This window comes from Bombus vancouverensis, chromosome 12, assembly GCF_051014615.1.
Source record: "Bombus vancouverensis nearcticus chromosome 12, iyBomVanc1_principal, whole genome shotgun sequence".
Taxonomy (NCBI): Eukaryota; Metazoa; Arthropoda; class Insecta; order Hymenoptera; family Apidae; genus Bombus; species Bombus vancouverensis.
Window position 1 is genome coordinate 9313167 of NC_134922.1, and position 17793 is coordinate 9330959.

At 41.4% G+C, this 17793-nt stretch overlaps 1 protein-coding gene across 6 annotated transcripts in view; it reads right to left on the reverse strand.

Annotated features, from left to right (window-relative positions):
- Positions 1–17793, reverse strand: part of LOC117155571 (zinc finger protein castor homolog 1) — a 122964-nt gene that overhangs the window by 64466 nt on the left and 40705 nt on the right. For 4 of the 6 annotated variants that reach the window (XM_076623186.1, XM_033331682.2, XM_076623187.1 and 1 more), the window contains 3 exons: positions 8359–8426; positions 6852–7397; positions 5538–5826 (listed from right to left, as the gene is read on the reverse strand). In XM_076623186.1, the coding sequence (XP_076479301.1) occupies positions 5538–5826; positions 6852–7397; positions 8359–8367 (844 nt within the window). In that variant the 5' untranslated portion in view covers positions 8368–8426. The remainder of the gene's footprint in view (positions 1–5537; positions 5827–6851; positions 7398–8358; positions 8427–17793) is intronic. The other 2 variants (XM_033331683.2, XM_076623185.1) reach the window with 1 other exon arrangement.

Here is a 17793-nt window from a genome sequence, read left to right on the forward strand (position 1 = left end):
GAAATAAATAGCGCGATAAATATGCCGGTTTAACGCGTTCATTTCGCTATTGAAACGCACGAAGAAGCATCCGTTCTATCCTCTCTTGGACCACATGACCCGATATAAATTTTATATTTCGATAGATGTTATTAAAGTACAGGTCAGTCTTCGAGTATTTGGTTCTAGTTGCACTCAATAGACCTAAATCTTACTTTTCACTTACTTTCTCGTGTACTTCACGCCTTTGAAGTATCTTGAAATCGTAAAGGAGGAGATCGCCGAAGGCATTCAGACGCGAAGAGCAAGCGAGCAGAATGGTAAGGTTAACCACCCTACTGGGGTGGACGAATTGTTTAGTTTCAATCCAGGAAAACATTTATAGCGTTTGAAGGAAATTAATGAGGCGTAATAAAATAATCTTGCAGTTATTTTGCAAGTTGATGAACTCAGTGTAATTCACGTCGCTATAATTCTCAATTCTTCCCTCCATGTCTGAATTAAACTAGAGAAATAATGCAACTTCAGGGGTGAATAGTCATAATTTAATACGTATATCTCAAAGTATTTAGGTTGGAATGATCTATAGATCGATCAATAGTCGATGTTCACTTTATCGTTCTTTGCCTCGCGATTCAACTCGTCACGGTTCTTTCATAGAGGGAACTTTTTTCCTCGTTTCTTTTTCTTTCTTCGTCGGAGATAGCAAAGGATCTTTTCTCTAACTAATTATTAGAATTATTACGTAAACTCGCGCGCGTTTTCTAGGTTAACGTGAATGGTTAATGTATTCCTGACGGAAGAAATGGATACGCGGCGTATTCGAGGGAACGTCAAGGTTCATAGAAAAGACGGACGTCTGAAGAGGCAGAAGAAACCACGGTGTTCCTTTTTCCTTCGTCTCTCTACCGGCAAGCCGATTCACCGCGGCGACACGCGGTTTCTGTTCGAGTCGCTTTTACATGATAAATTATGCCCGATTTTTTCCGTATCAATCCCTAAGATACAACGCAAGAGGTAGTCTTTTGTTCCATCGTGTGTCTGTGTGTAGGTGGCGAAACTTGTGGGAGACGAAACATCGAAGAAGATGAAGAAAAGTCAAAGGGATTCTCGCCGGATCTCGCCTTCGATGTTACGCTCGTTCTCGTTTTAAATTTCGTTCGAATCATTCAAGTTATCTTAACTGAAGCAACTTGACATCGTTTTACCGCTGTGAACCCGTTACTTATTTGACTGGGAACATCCTTTCGAGTTTCTATTCTTCTTCGCGTTAATCTTTAATTAATCGCGTTAATAAATTTCTATTGGCCGGTTGAAGTGAAATTTGACAGATAGCAAATGAAAAATATAAATGTACTGTATGGATTTTCTGATTTTCATGCTACTTGATGTATGTCGAGGGATACATTTTAATATGAAATATGCGGAAAATAGAAAAAGAAATAGGTGATACATCTACTGGCCTTTATAAAAGAATCAACAACGTAATTAACACTATGACAGTTATTTAGGACAATGGTAAAAATATGTATTTAATCTCAAATTCAAATAAGAAGTGGTCTTCTCATCGTTTCGCGTTTCGTTCATTAGAAAAGACGCTTACAGAGATAGAAAACTTGCGAAGTTAGAATTATTTTTGAATTAAATTTCAATTAGGCATAGGTTAAGTGTAATCGCCGAATTATCAAATCTAACATTTCGTGTTTTAGTTTCATCTACTCTGTCCGTGATACCAGCCAAGTTTCATCTTCGTCGCTAACTGCCACTCGAAACAACATCCGGTATTTGAATCTAACGAATTCAATGATTCTAGGTCGTTCGCTAAATTATTTAAATTCAAATTTCCGAGAATATTCTTGAACGATGACTGACAAGCGTAGTTTCTCGACAGAAATTAATTTCTTTTCCTCTTCTTCTTCTCACAGGTTGATTCTGTTGCTTCGAGGTTAATCCTCAATCTCTAATCTTGTTACCGGCTCTTGATGAAGAAATAACGCGTGACAGTGCTTCCATTTGCCACACTCTCGAAGATTCTCAAGCGAGAAGAAAGGATAAGAGTAGATGTGTGTCAGCAAAGATTCCCAATTCCTGACGAAAAGGAGAAGGAGAAGGGAACATACTCTGGTGACGAGTTACGAGGCATGTCGCATTCGATTTCACGCGGTCAGTTTTCTGGTAATTGGCAGGATGGCGTCGTACAACGGACCGTGAATTTAATCGAATACGACGAAAGATTATTCTCAAACCGGATGGGACAATGGGACGATACAAAGAAAGAGTCAATCGACGCGATATACGATATACTCGATCGACCAATAATGGACAGTCCTTCTACGTACATCGATGTAAGATTAACTTACATAATGTATGAATATTATGATGGAAGGTTTACGATTGAAACGATGAGTCATAGCCGAAGAATTTTCACCAAGTGTTAGAATTCGACAATCGACGCCACTTTTAACCTACACCTCTCGTGTCATCTATAAAATAAATTTCGTGATTGATAGACTGTACATGTTCAGGCGTTTGAAGGGAATTTAAAAGTACGAGAATTCATTTACGCAATGTTCAAAAATATGTGCGATGAAAAATGTATAAAATATCCATATTCTACTGACCAACGAAAACGTTGGTAGTGTTTCATTGATAGAAAGGGGGCGCAGTAGCTAACGAGATTTAATTATTTATACCATTATAACAAACTATTACTAATGCATTCGTATAAATAATCTAATTGTCGAGCGTCTGTACTTATAAATACATAATGATAATAAATTGTGTACAGATGGAATATTGCATTGTGGTATCTATCACGCAATAGATTGCATATGTTTATACAAATTTAGACTTTGAAAAATATCACTGCAGAAATAGAATCTAAACGGAGATTTCTTCTATCGTGGAAGATATTATAAACAGTATTTCACGTCGCATGTTTCATGTATCTTTTTTCCTATTAGCCGCATTCTCTACATTTATGCGCCTTTCAATTTTCCATCTAACCAAGAAAAATGCCGATGGCGTTTCATTGATACAAAGAAGACGCAGTAACCAGTTGCGTCTTTGCGAATGAAGAAAACTCAATTCGCCAGGAAGACGTTAATCTGGCAAGGACTTCGGCTATGAATCAATCAGCTCTGGCAGAAGGTAATTCAAAAACTCGACGGCTAGTATCTTCGAGGCAAAAGCCGGACGAAGAATAGCGAAATTGACTCGTTAGTCTGCGGCGTGGACGAGGGCGCGCGCGCGTGCGCTCCAACTCGCTCGCTCGCGCGTCAAGCCGAGGCGTACATACAATACACACCGCGAGGAATTCGTGAGACTGTCAACCCACGCGAGACGCGCGGCAACGGGAAACGATGACGCTGGCTGATCTCAAAGGCATCCATCGATCGCGAGGCAGTCAACGGTTCGCGCAGTCCGACCGACTTTATGAGTTATAAGTCGGCCATCTTGCGAGAGCCATCGCATATTCACGTGCGCGCATATGCGATGCACTGGCAATATGTAAGTGCCACATTCTGTTCTGGTGCATACGTACAGTCTAATCTAAAAACTAGTCTGCCCGCCGGTCGTCACTTCCCTCGTTGCTAATAATTTTCAGCGGCCGAGGAAACTGCAGCGACTGCTACGGTTTCTTTCGCCAACATTTCGATTCTTCGATCATTCGGTATCGGAGCGTTCGACTTGAGAAAGTTGAATACAATTAGAACGGATGGAACACGAACGAACCACGTACCAGAGTGACTGTTTTACTCGTTGTTCTTTTCAAACGGAGAGAACATCTCTCGAACAATTGAAGCAATAAATTGTATTCAGCGTTTTATTAAGAACAGAACATCTCGTTCTTCGGCGCAAGAAACATCCTGCCTATACATATACGGGAATTTAATATAAAAAGTACTATAAAGGGCAATTTGAAAGATCGTAAGTCGATACTACGAGAGCCATTAAATTATTTAAAATGCTCTAAATTATATAGTAAGTGTAATTGCGACTTCTCCATTCAACCGGTTGATACGACTATAAATAATGAAAAGAAAAGACCTCTCTTGCGTAACCGCACCGAGTTGCTAAGATAAGATCTATTTAAAATTCGAATTATTTAGATCAGGTTCAAAGTTGTCGGAATAAGAAGAAGAATCATCGAGAAGGAAAAATTGCCAATTAGAGTGAGATGCAGTCATTTCGAATTAGAAGCGCTATTTAGATTATGCCCAAAGTTGTGAGCCAAGGAAGAAGAACTGCGCCAACTTCGATTATGGGACAACGAAATTGTACAAACAAATTTTACAAGCTCTCCTATTTGGCGTAAAATTGTACGAGACAAGTTTACACCCTACGATTCCCAATTTGTCAATTCGTCAATATCATCAGTTTCTAAATATTAGCGCAGGAGATCGGTTTAATAACAAAAGCAGTCGATTCTTTCTCGATCGATCAGAGTGGTTTCGCGGTAACCTCGTTTCACTTAAGAATCTATCGGAGAGAATAACCAGCCGTATAATCGATAAGCCCGGTTACGATAACAGAAACAATGAATCTCCATAGTTGAATTAATCTGACCAAGCTAATTTCACGTTAACGCCGAGTTTTCCTTTTTCTCTGACGGGCGATAAAACGACGTTAAAAGAGCCGAGGTCGTGAATACCATGCGTTTGAATAAAATTGATTTTCCGCCAAGTACGATCACGAATGCCAGCCAGTTACAGTTGTCAATTGTTCGTAGCCCAACCCCGAATTCGATGCCAACCAATCGTCCAACGTGCGACAGTTGCCTCGACTAACGATTTCGTCGAACACCGAGAGCGCCTTTAATTTCTCTTCAGCGAAGAGTGCGAAGTCCTGCCGCGAATAATAACGATTCGTGGAACCTGACGCGACCACCATCGATGCTCTTCCAAACCGATGGTATTTCGTGGGATCCTTGAAAATCGAGGATCCAACCGTTTTATCCTTTCCCTCTCTCTCTCTCTCTCTCTCTCTTTCTCCCTTCAGCTTCGAGCACCGCCCACGCGTTAATAGCCTCTAGCTGAAGCTTGTACGGCGAACGACAAGTTCTAGTTTGTTCTCGCAAGACGGTAGTTAACAACTGTTAACCTGCTTACTTCTAATTGCTCGCTAGGTGAGTCTTGGATAGAAATAAATGTACATGGTCGGAGAGACGTTTGCAAATAACGAGCTTGGCCTGTGATGGAGTTGCAGTTGTAATTCGATTAGGACATTTGTTAGGTCGCGGATGTTTATACGTTTATGGGAAATTCAAATGGTACACCGATAATAGATAAATTGAAATGCGTATCGTATATCGTACTAATATAATACGAATGGTATGCAAAAAAAATTTGATTAAGAGATTTGTTAGCAGATTGTAGATATTTATAGGCTTGCGCGAAATTTAAATACTACACTGACATTAGGGAAATTGATATAGCTACGTGTCTCATATTTATAACAGTTGCATAGAGAACCTATTTTTTTTTTTTTTTTTTTTTTTTTAAAGAAAACTGTACATTGTAAGTTAAAAGAGCAAGATCAGCAGGAGGAAGACTTACCGTGAGGCTGATGACCAGTCGGAGGGTTCAGAAAGGTCGGCGGTAGCTGTCTGCTCACTGACTTGGCCAATTCTCCTCCCGCCAGCCCGTAGATCGCCAACAACTCCTGCATAGTCGATTCAGCGTACTCCCTCATTCCTTCGAAGGGTTTCCTCTCCTCGCACTCGGTCTCACCGTCACCGTCCTGCCCTCGATCATCCTCGAACGGAGTATCGTCCAATCGTCCCGATTCGGTATCCAAAACGCCGCTTCCACTTTTCTCCGACGATTCTGAGTTCGGACTCCTGGCCTGTGGACGATCGATACATGTCACGTGAATGAAATGACGCGAATGAATTCCTATGCAAGTTATTTTGCGCATGTTAACCGACGTGCGATTCCACCAAGCACGCTAGACACCACTAGAAGTCGTCATAACGTTTGACGTTGCATCGAAATTTTCCCGTTGCACGCCGATAAGCGTTGTAAAAGTAAACACGAAATATTCCGTTGCGCGCGTATTATATAAACGGTTAATAATACAGCTAAGGAAATGGCACTTGAACAGAAATTTATCTCACGCTCTGAATATTACATGTAATTAGTTTCTAACCCTTAATTAGTACCGTTGATAATAACACATGTAACAGGTTGTGTTTTAATGTAAGGTTACTTAATTTCAGGTTGTTTAAATTTATATTTTGCATCCTATTTTGTTTCTCTTGTTCTTCGTTTTATTTTATCCCCTTCCTTGGGCAAGGAATTGGAACATTATTCATTGAACAGAAAATATTCCTAGACTGTACGGATGCTTGTTTAATTATGAGAAATTTTCAGATATGAAAACATTCAAAATCAGATATTCGTTTATACGTGTTTAACGAGTGAAACAAATCCTTTATTTAGGTTCCATTTCTTTAGCTATGGTTATAAAAATATGAATTTGAATAAACATTCGCAGTCTTGATATGCTTCATGAAAAGCACAGCAGTCACATTGATTAATTCCGTAAATTAAAAAATAGAATAACGTTAGAAACGCTGTTTTCTAAATTTACCATTATTTAATCATCTTCGTGAAAATAATTTGTTTCTTGAGAATTCACTGTTAATCGTGTACTTAATTAATGAAAAGTAGAGTCAAGTCAATTTCGCTTTTAAGCCTGCTGCGTTCTTCGTATCATTTTCGCCTCAGCTAACGTTTTCCCGTTACCAAAATGTGTCTTAAGCGTAGAGTAGATACGAAACACCTGTCATCGATACGCATAAAATATGAATAGCCAAATATCAATAGCGTATGTATTAAACAAGAAACACCATAGATGAAGATACTCACCTCAGTACCAGGGGAGTAAAGTTTCTGAGATCTGAGCTGTTCCAGGATGAACTTATGCCTAAGTGAATCCCCACTGTCATCGTCAGCCTCGGAAGATGGTGGCCTGGTGGCAACGGACAGATCCATGGGGCTGACCTCGTTGTTGTTCAGCCTTTGCTTCGATCTATCCTCCGCTGGCAACAGCATCGTCTTCCTCTCGTATTCCAATATCTCACTGGAACTCTCCTCCAACGCTTCCAACTCATCGTCCTCCTTTTCAGATTCATCGGACACTTCCACCATCCGGCTGCTTATCGGCTTGAAGTTCTTGCGTTTGTTACGCGGCTTTTGGATGCTCGTGATCTGCAGCTGGGCCTGGCCCTCGTACTGGGAGTCGCTGTCCTGATCGGCGGTCCCCCGCCGGGTCGTCGCGTAGTTGTACACCGAGTCGGAAAGCATCTCCGCTGATGAGAAAGGAACCGGGGCATCAGACACCGAGGCAGGTGCAGACTCCGGGTCCTTCGACCCGGGAAAAGCGAGGAATCTTAGCTCACACTCGACTCTCCGCTGATGGGAAAGCAACCGGAGCATCAGACACTGATACAGGGGTGAATATTGGGTCCACAGACCCGGAAAAGCGAGGAATCTTAGCTTACAATCGATCTTTCGTTTCTTTAATTCTTTTTAATCATCCTTGTTAGGCAAAGTATCACAGCTTCTATTTATCTATTTAAATTACTTTTTGATTTTGGCCCACTGAAAGATCGAATATCTTTATGATCAAAGAGATTTACTTCTGATCTAGTGAAAATTGCAATTTTTCCTGATAAAGAGATCCGCTCTTTGTCCAGTAGAAGATTCGATTTTTCTAATCCGAGAGACACACGATTGGGGGAATCGATTTGCTTTAGGGCGAATCCAGACCCCGCTGCCACGATCGGTCGAGGCTCGTCGAACAGGATGCAGTTCGAAGGACCAAAAGTTATTTACAAATCGCGAATCGAGCGATCTCTAACTGGACACAGGTGTGCTGCAACGCGACGAATCTAACTGTTACTCGATATATATTTCGTTTCCTTCGATTCTTCCTAATCGGCCTTATTAATCGAATTCTCGATGCTTTATTCTACTTCTCTATTTAATCCAGTAGAAGATTGAATATTTTTCCGATCGAACAGATACAAAGGATGGAATTCAAAGGATCAATTCGTTAATTACGAATGTTACTTGCGAATCTCGAATCGAGCGATGTTTAACTGGAGGACGCGATGTATGTTGCAGCGCAACGCGAAGGCCGTTCTGCCCGCTTGTCGCGAATGAATTTTTAACATTAATTAGAATTCAACCGGTCCGTACGAACGTTAATTGAACGTTCTTGGAATCGTTGAAGGAGCCGAGCGCGGCTATTACGATTCGATCAAACGGGACGGCGCATGACGCAATTGCAAGGCTGGCTATGTTTCCTCGCTAAAGTATCGTAACGAGGGGTTGCTGTGCGGTGATACATTAGCAAAAGGGAGTGTCTTACTGGGGCCATACGGGCTGGTTACGGCGGACATCTCGAATCTCCTCACTCGGCCGGCTCTTCAATGCATTCTGAAACAGAAAAACACGACCAAACGTCATTTTCATTTGTATTCTACACCTGGATGGTTTAATCGTACTAATTTTTCTTGCCTTGAATTGAACTGAATTCGACAATGCATAATAGAATTCTGATAGATCGCATAGTTTTCATCACGATGGTGTTTCGTCATTTGATATTTAGACGATGGAAGCAAATGAACGCTATAACGTGTACGTGTACGTTATACGTATATAGTTAATTGGAATTGAAGCAATGTAATTGTATTTCTGTCTTACTAATATTATCAAAAACGCTTGCGTGTTTCTTAGGTAATTGCGGAAGCGAAGAATCTGATAGCAAGTATTTTTACTGATTTCGCGATTCTAGTGCTTAAGGAAATTACATGTTTATTTTATGTAGCTTTTATTTTTGTTAATATGCTGCATTACTACATCAATCATCGTTGTTTCTTAAATTACTTATCCTCGCTCTCATGTGTTACAGATACAATCCAATAATCCGACATATTTGATAGTCCAACACTGTGAAAATTCCTAGCATGTCGCATTATACGAGTTTTATCGCAGTTCATTTCTGAGAAATGATATTTTTCAAAGAAATCTATTTGCATTATCAGTAATTAACAAAAAAAATTTGTTCGCAACAATCTATGAAAAATTCGATCGAATACGAATCCATCAAGAAACAGAACACGAACCACGCAAAATGTTAAACGTGGCTCAAACTGCAAAGGGTTGATATCTTCAGTTTCTACCGCGAGTCGATGTTTCCCCTAAATTTGGCTAATAAACTACCAATGAGAATAAGGAACGGTGGTTCCCTGCACAGCTGACACAATCGTCGGAACGTGGAAAGAATTCCCCGACACGTCTCGGTTATCTATTTCTGTGTCAGTGCGAAAGTGGGTTAAAGCAAGTTCAGCGAAACCCCTGTGTGTTGCCCGGGCCTGTTACAGGCTGCCGAGTGCCGAACCAAGAACCCGTCCACGTTCGCACCACTGGAACGAGACGCGAGAACAAGGCGAAAACAAAGGCACGTCGCCGTAACAAAAGCTACGCTGATATACGAGCGCTGCTCGGTCAGCCGAGTAGACGGGCCTGCGATAACATGAAACGAGGGACAATTCGTTTCTACGTTGGTGAAACCGCGTCCATTTTCGTAGCGTCTCGATGCTCCTTTCGAATTAGTCGTCGATCACTCGGAACCGCCAATTCGTGGAACTTGAGCAATTGGAAACTGGATAGCTCACGAGTCGAGCGTAATTTCACCCTTAAACATTCTTTCCGCTAAATTTTTATTTTCATTGAAAGAGTCCATTGAAAGAAGATATCATCGAGCATTTAACTTAGGAAGGGTTGGATTAATATAGCAGAGACATCGATAGGCAGAAACGGTTAATTTTTACGCATTTATGGGAAACTTGGTGATACGCAAATACACGCAATAATACGAAATATTTTGAAGTTATATTCACAAAAATATGAACAACCCAGTTTATCTATGAAGGGTGAAATATTCGTAATTAACGATCACGTACAAATTTCACAAGGATACAAAAGAAATTTGTTTCGCGAGCCGAAACGTAGTCTATTAACGTGGTAGATAATTCTGTGATCTGCGATGCAATAGAGGTGGTGTGATATATACATATTTTCAATTCACTATCTCGATCTCAATTATTACATAGAATTGTTAATGTGGAAGCAATTAAAAGCCAACAAACTTGTTCGCAGGAATTGAATTAACTGTGGCAGTCGTTCTTCTCGTTTCATCATTCGTTAATCATTTATTTCAGGCTGTTGATTACCAGTTAGCTCTCTCAATCGATTTGGATGACTCCGCCGGAGGCATCCATGGCTCGCTGCCTAATTCGGCCTGAAAATCGTTAGTTCCGTTTTTGCCTGGTTCATTATCGGTTATTTATTTCCGCACTAAAACTGCCCCATTAAAGATCCCCGACGAATATGGCAACGCGACCGTTCAGCTGCGCCACAAGAAACCATTTTCCCCCGACGTGGTCGCTCCGAAATTCCATCTTGCCCTCCGCGACAAGAACATCTTCCATTCTACCGTAGACTTACGGGACGAGACACGAGCTGTCATTCTTGATCTACTTGTTCACTGACAAACTCAACCCTGATGCTGGACCCACGTTACTATTCGCGAACGGTACGCAAGCAGTTCACGAACTATATTTGTTGGCGTCGTGGTGGCTTCTGGCACTTTTGCCACCAGCGTACAGTAAGTAAATTCGTCAACGATTCTCGCCGATATTTCCCTCTACCTACGATTTCTTACTCCTAACAATACTTTACATAATTTTAATAATTTATGCACATAAAATGAGACCTCGTTCTAATAAACTGTTCAATTTGAATGACCTTTTATTCTCGCCGGATTCAGGTATTTGCGGTTTGCTTTAAACGGCATTCGCGATTCTCCTTTCTCGACTTTCTTACGCATCCTCGTCCAATTAACCCCTCGAGAACGAAACTGGTTTCGTGATTAAGGAAAGGGTATCTTATCTCCGTTTCTTCGACATAAATGACGCGATGCCTGAAATGTTTGAACGTCATTGATTATTTGAAGAAATGAACTAAACGAACATCGCGTCGATACCGGGTCACATAAAAGTTATCTTCGTCCGCAGACTCTAAACGGCCAAAATCCAACCAACTTCGATCAAAATCTAACGAACTATTCAGGACTTTCGGACTAGCCGAAAAACCAGTACACGTGGAAGGTACTGTGTTCTACTTGACTGAGCAAAAAGAATTCGATCTAAGGTGAATTTCCCTAGTGGGCACGGCGGAAGTTGAACGCGATTGGAGCGTGCGTACTAGGCGGGCCACGTGAGTCTGTTCGAAGCGTGGACACAAGAGGCATTCTTAACGGGGATGTAACACGAGTGGACGATATGTCCGAGCGAGAGACCAGGCTCTTTTTTTGCTGACTATACACAGAAGGGATAATTAACATCTGTTACAGTACGTATAGCGAGCGGGCCGCCCCGTTTCACCCCCACCATCGCCAACGGGGCGGACCTTGAATACATTATCACCCTGTTTGCACATGTACGTACGTAGAACCGGGCCGTCGAATCGGAGTGCAGCGCGATCGACCCTGAACAATGGGATCCGAGTGTCTTTGTCGTCGCTGCGCAAGGTACATCTTTTCTCTTCTCCGTGAAATCCTTCCATTTTTCTACCCTTGCGCGCTGCTGACACGTTAACGGTGGTAAAATGGTTCAAAGAAGGTACACGGTACCGAAAAACGTTTCACATGATATTGTTGGAGAAGGTGTTGGCAAATGTAATATAATATTTACTTGTAGCGTATAGTGTCGGCGTATAGTAACTAGGCTAACGATGGCATAAGAGCAAAGCGCGGAAGGATGATAGATAGAAAATGATAAAAATAGAAAACTCGCGTTTCTTGGCTGCGGAGTGTAAATCGGATAAATTATTATCATTATTATCAACTCTATTACGAAATAGAATATTTGGCAACAATGAAATATCCTGGTGTATTTTTTTCTTTTTCAATCTACCACGGTTCCCAAGACAAGATACGGAAAATTCGCGTGGCAGTCAACGTGTTAAAGAAACGTTCGAATGAAAATTAACTAAGCCCAAGTCTGACGCGATTCTTAAATCTTTATGTTTCGATTTTGTTTGAATAAGCGAAAGCTATATAAGTGAAATTATCAAAATAAAGACAAATAATAGCTAGATCGCTGTTAATTAATGAAAGGAATTTAAAACATTAAGAAAAGGATTTCAAAATTCCTTTTCGATATAGACATGGAAGAAATTTCGCCTGAGAACTCATTGTCTGCTGCGTCTCTTCTTTCGAGGAAAGAGAAATTCCTGGTTCGTTGGCCTAGATTCTTGGGGTGCCGGTCTCGAACCCATCGAGAATAAAAGTCGGAAAGTGTCCACGGCGGGAAACCTTGAAATTCTTCGGACTATTATTCGCGTACGGTTGCAAAAAGCCACGACTGAGCTCCTAATGATTCAATTTGAATGGAAGACGCACGCGCGCGTGGACTGAGGGATGATTAGGAAAAAAAAAGTCGAGCAAACGATTCGCGCGTTACGCCTCGACGATGATGAATTCAGGCTGGTTACCGCGAATGGAAGAGCCGGTTGGGGCTGGCTCGCGATGCTCGATGGATATTGAGACATTTTCCTAGGACTTGCTCCTTCCTTTTCTTTCGCCGAGGCAAAACTTGAAACCTAGAATCCTTAATGAACGTTGTCACACTTGAGGAAACAACTCGGGAATGGTGTTTCTTCGGGATTCTGGTTTTTATGCGCTGTCATTTACGAGATAAACTTTATTACTTAGGTTAGAATTTTCTATCAATTAACCTGTCTTTTTGCCGATAGCAGATATAGTTGGAATTTTTTCAATTATTTCAAGAAGATCGAAAAGAAGGAAAGTTACGTTGATCAATTCCATTCGTTAAAATACAGAGAAATTTTCCATCGAATTTCGAAAAATTACTCTTTCGTTACGCTAAGCTCTGCGAATTGGGATAGATATAAATAAACAGCGACGATTACAAACTTACGATCATTCGTGGCGTCTCTCCGTGACAGATAAAAAATTCATCATTCATTCATCAATTCATCAAACATCGAGCACTAATTAGATCGCCGAAGGCACAAAAGAAATTTCACGTTTCAATCTCTTTCTCATGGATTTCTGCTTTTATTGATCAAACTGTCGATTTAAGGAACGATTGCCTAATTTTCTAGAAACATTAAGAGGTGTTCAAAAACTTCGTACGATTCTTTAGAGGTGTGGAATTTAGGTTTGGATACAAACCATCCAATTTACCTACGGACGACTAATTACGTACTTGGTTAATGAAATTGAGAAATCCATAAAAAGTGGACTTAATCAGTTATCTCTGGAGATATTCATATCTGTCTGAAGATTGTAATATTCGTAATAAATTACTCGGAGCGTAACCATCGTTGCCAGTTTCCCAGTAAATCATCTCGTCGAGCGAGCAGATCACCGCCACTACCCTTGGAATCTGTACAAGAAACCGCGTCTAACAGACTCAACAGACCAGAGACTCCATATATCGTAGCGAAGAAAAATTGAGTAGAAACAGGCCACTGGGCGTTCTGATCCCGAGGGAATTCGATCGAAGGTCAACGTTCGCGTGCAACAAGATCGTTGAAGGTGCGTTCAAGCTAAAGCGAACGAACGCCGTAGCTTTTCCTCCGCTTTGCTTAAATTCAGTAGCGATGAATCGTTCACAAGCCAAATGCGATTAACATCACATTTCGCAATTTTTTAAATTTCACCCTCGAAACTGTCGATCGATGCTTATCGATTTTTTTCTACTTTTTGTTGCACAGGAATTGCCATAATCAATAATATACCGTAACTGGTATATTTTTGAAACATGCGATAAGCAACTATCTAGCGAGGGGCGTCGACTTCTTTTCCCTTCGATCGTTAAAGGAAAAAATGACAGCAGCCAAAAAACGACGATAGCTGTGAATGTCCTGTCTGGAATCAACTGTAACATATCTATTTACAATATACTTTTTATCGAGAATTTCGTCTGGTAGAAAAAGCGATTGAAAATCGCTGGTCTAAAAGGCACTGTAGCAGAAAGGAACGATCACGAATTCTGGCAACGCGTGTACGAGGCAAGCCAGAAGAGACAGTAGCAGAGTCGTGAGAGTGGTGGCTACACTCGACATAGCTCGACGCTGATGCCGATACCAGAAGCAGGAAAACAAAAAAGCAGGCGACGTAACGCGTTCGTTCGTCAAACACTTGAATGTAATGTTGCCAGGCCTGGGGGCTGGACGGGCCTCGTGGCTTTTCAAGTGTCTGCTGGAATACCGGTAGATTATTCAAATTCGCCAGCGACTTAAAGCCTTAAAATAAGCGTTGCTTATCTCTCCGACGTATTTCCTCGAGTGGGTCTCGATCGTTCGGGAAAACGACGTTTGCCTCTGGTCCGTGTGTAATTGTTTTCCTGAGACGTTACTTCTTTTTGACATTGCTTTCGAGTATCAGTATGCTTGGCGTAAAATTGCACTTTCGAACTTCGCTCTCTCACTCTCGTTCACTGTGGATCGTACGTTTGCTATTATAGAGTGGATATTTATACGAATTCACACTTTTATGAAAATAATTGAAAAAGTAAGACGTAGATAGAGATTTTTTTCGTTTATTTAACACTGTAAGGAGTCCTGTATTTTGCATACTTATATTGTTCCACGTCATGTGACAGATCCGCGACGAACTCATTAATCATATTTAATCGTTATAGGATATGACCTTTTGCAGATTTTTTACTACAGGTCTTTAGACATTAAGTATTCTCTTGTTTACCAAGATGATGATGCAGACATAAAAATTCGAGGATTGCAGGCTTAAGAAGATCTCGTTGCGCTTCGACACTCGTACCCTAGAAACGACAAAGAATTCTCAAATCGTCCTGAACCTCTGTGTTCTGGTCCTACAAGATGAAAGCATCTGGCCCTAGAAACACTTGCTTATCTGTTTCAAACTGAACAGTTTTTAAAGTCACTGTACCGGCGAATAGCAGTTCAAAGCTAACCATATCGCTAAACTGCTGACATCAATCATCTCTGCATTACCTCAACCAGTTCAAACGGTATTCGAAGCAGTCGGAACCGTGTCTCGGACAGGGACGCGCGTGGTGAAACAACGGAAGGCACGTAGAAGCGGCCAGCAAGTGCAACAATCGTTTTCTAACTATTCTCTCGGCTTCGCGGAGACGATTCACGTGCGCGCACGGTTAGGTGGATCGTGAAGAAGGCGAGAGAACACCAACCATGCTTCTTCTCTTGCGAGAAACTCGGGGAAGAGAAACGAGACGACGAGCTACCGGGCTAGAAAGAGGGCGAGTGTGTTCATAAGATATGGTGTGAAACACGAGGAGGCCGAGATTAAAGAATGAAAAACATAGAATTCTGAGAACTGGTTGAAGTCATAATATTCGTAATTTCAAGCTGCGCCTTGTGGCGACCGTCTTCTGCGTCGTTGAAATTAATGTGAGCGGAAATAAAATTCCTCTCCGTCTCGCCCCGTGGTCCCTTCCACGCGCGCGCGAGCTGCCTAACGGCTTGTTCCCTCCTCTTCTTCTCGCTTTTCTCTGCCGTATAGCCGAGCGACAGAGAGGAAGAAAGGGAAAGAGGAGGAAAGAAAGAGAGAGAGGGTATACGACAAGTGGAGGAACGTTTAAACGGTTCGAGCGGCGTGCAAATAAATTCGCAGCGCCGCCGCCGCCGCCGCCGCCGCACCGGGAGAGAGAACGATGTTTGCCTCCAATATTTGGATTTCGACGATGTCAAAAGAATTACTGACATCGAGCCGCGCCGTGGGAGGGAGAGATTCACTTCGTTTACTCGTTCCTGTCGCGACCTAATTAATAATCACGTGAGAAATACGGGAAATACAGAGGAAGTTACGTTGATAAAATATATGAGCCACTTGCGTATCGAACGCTAGAACGATACGTACACGAATGTTCTAATATTTTGAAAACGCTATACGACTATCGAATAGCAACAGGGCAAATACAAAGGAAATCTTTTAGGGAACTATGAATGATACTTGTGAATCGAATACCGCGAGGAACTGAGACTTTACAATTGGTAGGTTAGAAGATGAAATACTTAGAAAATAGAAAATATATAACGAGTAGAAAAAATGAAAGAAATTTTTTATACGTTTTTCTGATTGTTAACTATACTTATAACTAGGGCATTAGGTTATTGCAGCGACGACGTTAGGAAAGAGGAAAAATAGAGAAGGAATGTTATTTCTTAAGAAATCGTAATTACTACTTGTGAATTAAACAAGATCAGAAACCGAGACTCTACGATTACGTACGGAATAAAAAATGAAATATTCAACGAACAAGGAAGATGAAAAATGGAGAACACGAGACATTTGACATACTTAATAACAGCGTAAGAAGCAGGAAAAATACGGAAGCAATGCCTTTTAAGAAACTGTGATTGCCATCTATGAATCTTGGACTAATAGTTCAAGGATACCATAATTCTAAAGAATCGAAGATAAGACACGGTTACTCGCTCAACAAATTCGCTCAACACCTCGCTCAAGTAAAATTCTTATCTGTGAATACTCATGCTTTCTATGAATAAAATTAAGAAGGTGAAACTTCTGTACGTTTTCTAAATTTCCTAATACTTGGCACTTTATTCTCTATGAACCAGTAATGGAACAAACAGTTTGTACATGTAACTCGAATACGTTAATTCTCCCACTACTCACGACTTTTCGTTCATAAAATAAGAGTTCACATTCAGACAAGTAGAAAGAGTCAACGGATGTCCGCCTATTCGGACATTTACACAGAAAAATATTACTCAAATAAATCGAGTTTATTTCGTTCGAGTAAACATATACACTGCATTACGAATGCATTAAGAAAAAAAACCGTTGTCCTAACTGTAAGAAATCGCGACTGTAAAATTAGTTGTGGAACGGAAAGCGAAACGAATCGGGCGAATGGAAACGGTAATGAGGATGGAAATTGAAAGAAATCTTAGAAAACTGGATGGAACTACGTACATGCCATTATAACATAACTCGTGCGTCGGTAATCTCTATGCAAATGATCGTGGTTCGAACAAAACCCGTCGGGAGCTAGCGAAACGCGATGGCAAAGAGAAGAAGACTAGATGGGAGCAGGAAACAAGGGCAAACGCTTCGAAGAGGACGTGTCTCGTTTACGGGGATTAGGATAAAGCTACGAAGGCCCTTCCTCTTCTACTACTCGGTTCCTTATGTTCGTCCTTTTCTATCTCAGCTTCAGCTGGCTTTTTATCTGGCCAGCTTTTACATCCTTCTCTTTATTTCTTTCTCGCTTTCACACTGTTCTGGTTCAGCATTCTCTTCTGCTGCTCTCTCTGTGTTCCACGTAAAACGCCTCGAATGCCGGCGGCGCGCCGTTAAAAATAGAGCACGCAACGACTTACTAATCTGGTTAGGGCTACTTAGCGTAACTCCAACTATTTAGACCTGGATACGGTTACGGTAGTTAGGCCGCCTCTATCGGCTCTAAGTAGACCCAACGAGGACCAGAGGGGATCACCTTCTATCCTCCTACTCTTTCTTCTTCCTTCTATTTCTTTTTTCCCTTCACTCTTCTTCGTTTCACGAAACACGCTAAAACGTCTTAATGGCTTCGCTGCTCGCGCGGAAAAACGCGACTTCGAGATCTCTCTCTCCCTCTCTCTCTCTTTCTGACCTCTGTACACTGGAACTGGGGTTATTCGAGCCAACCCGAGATTCAACCTCTTAAGACACGTTAAAATTCAATCTGCGACTTTGCATGCTTGT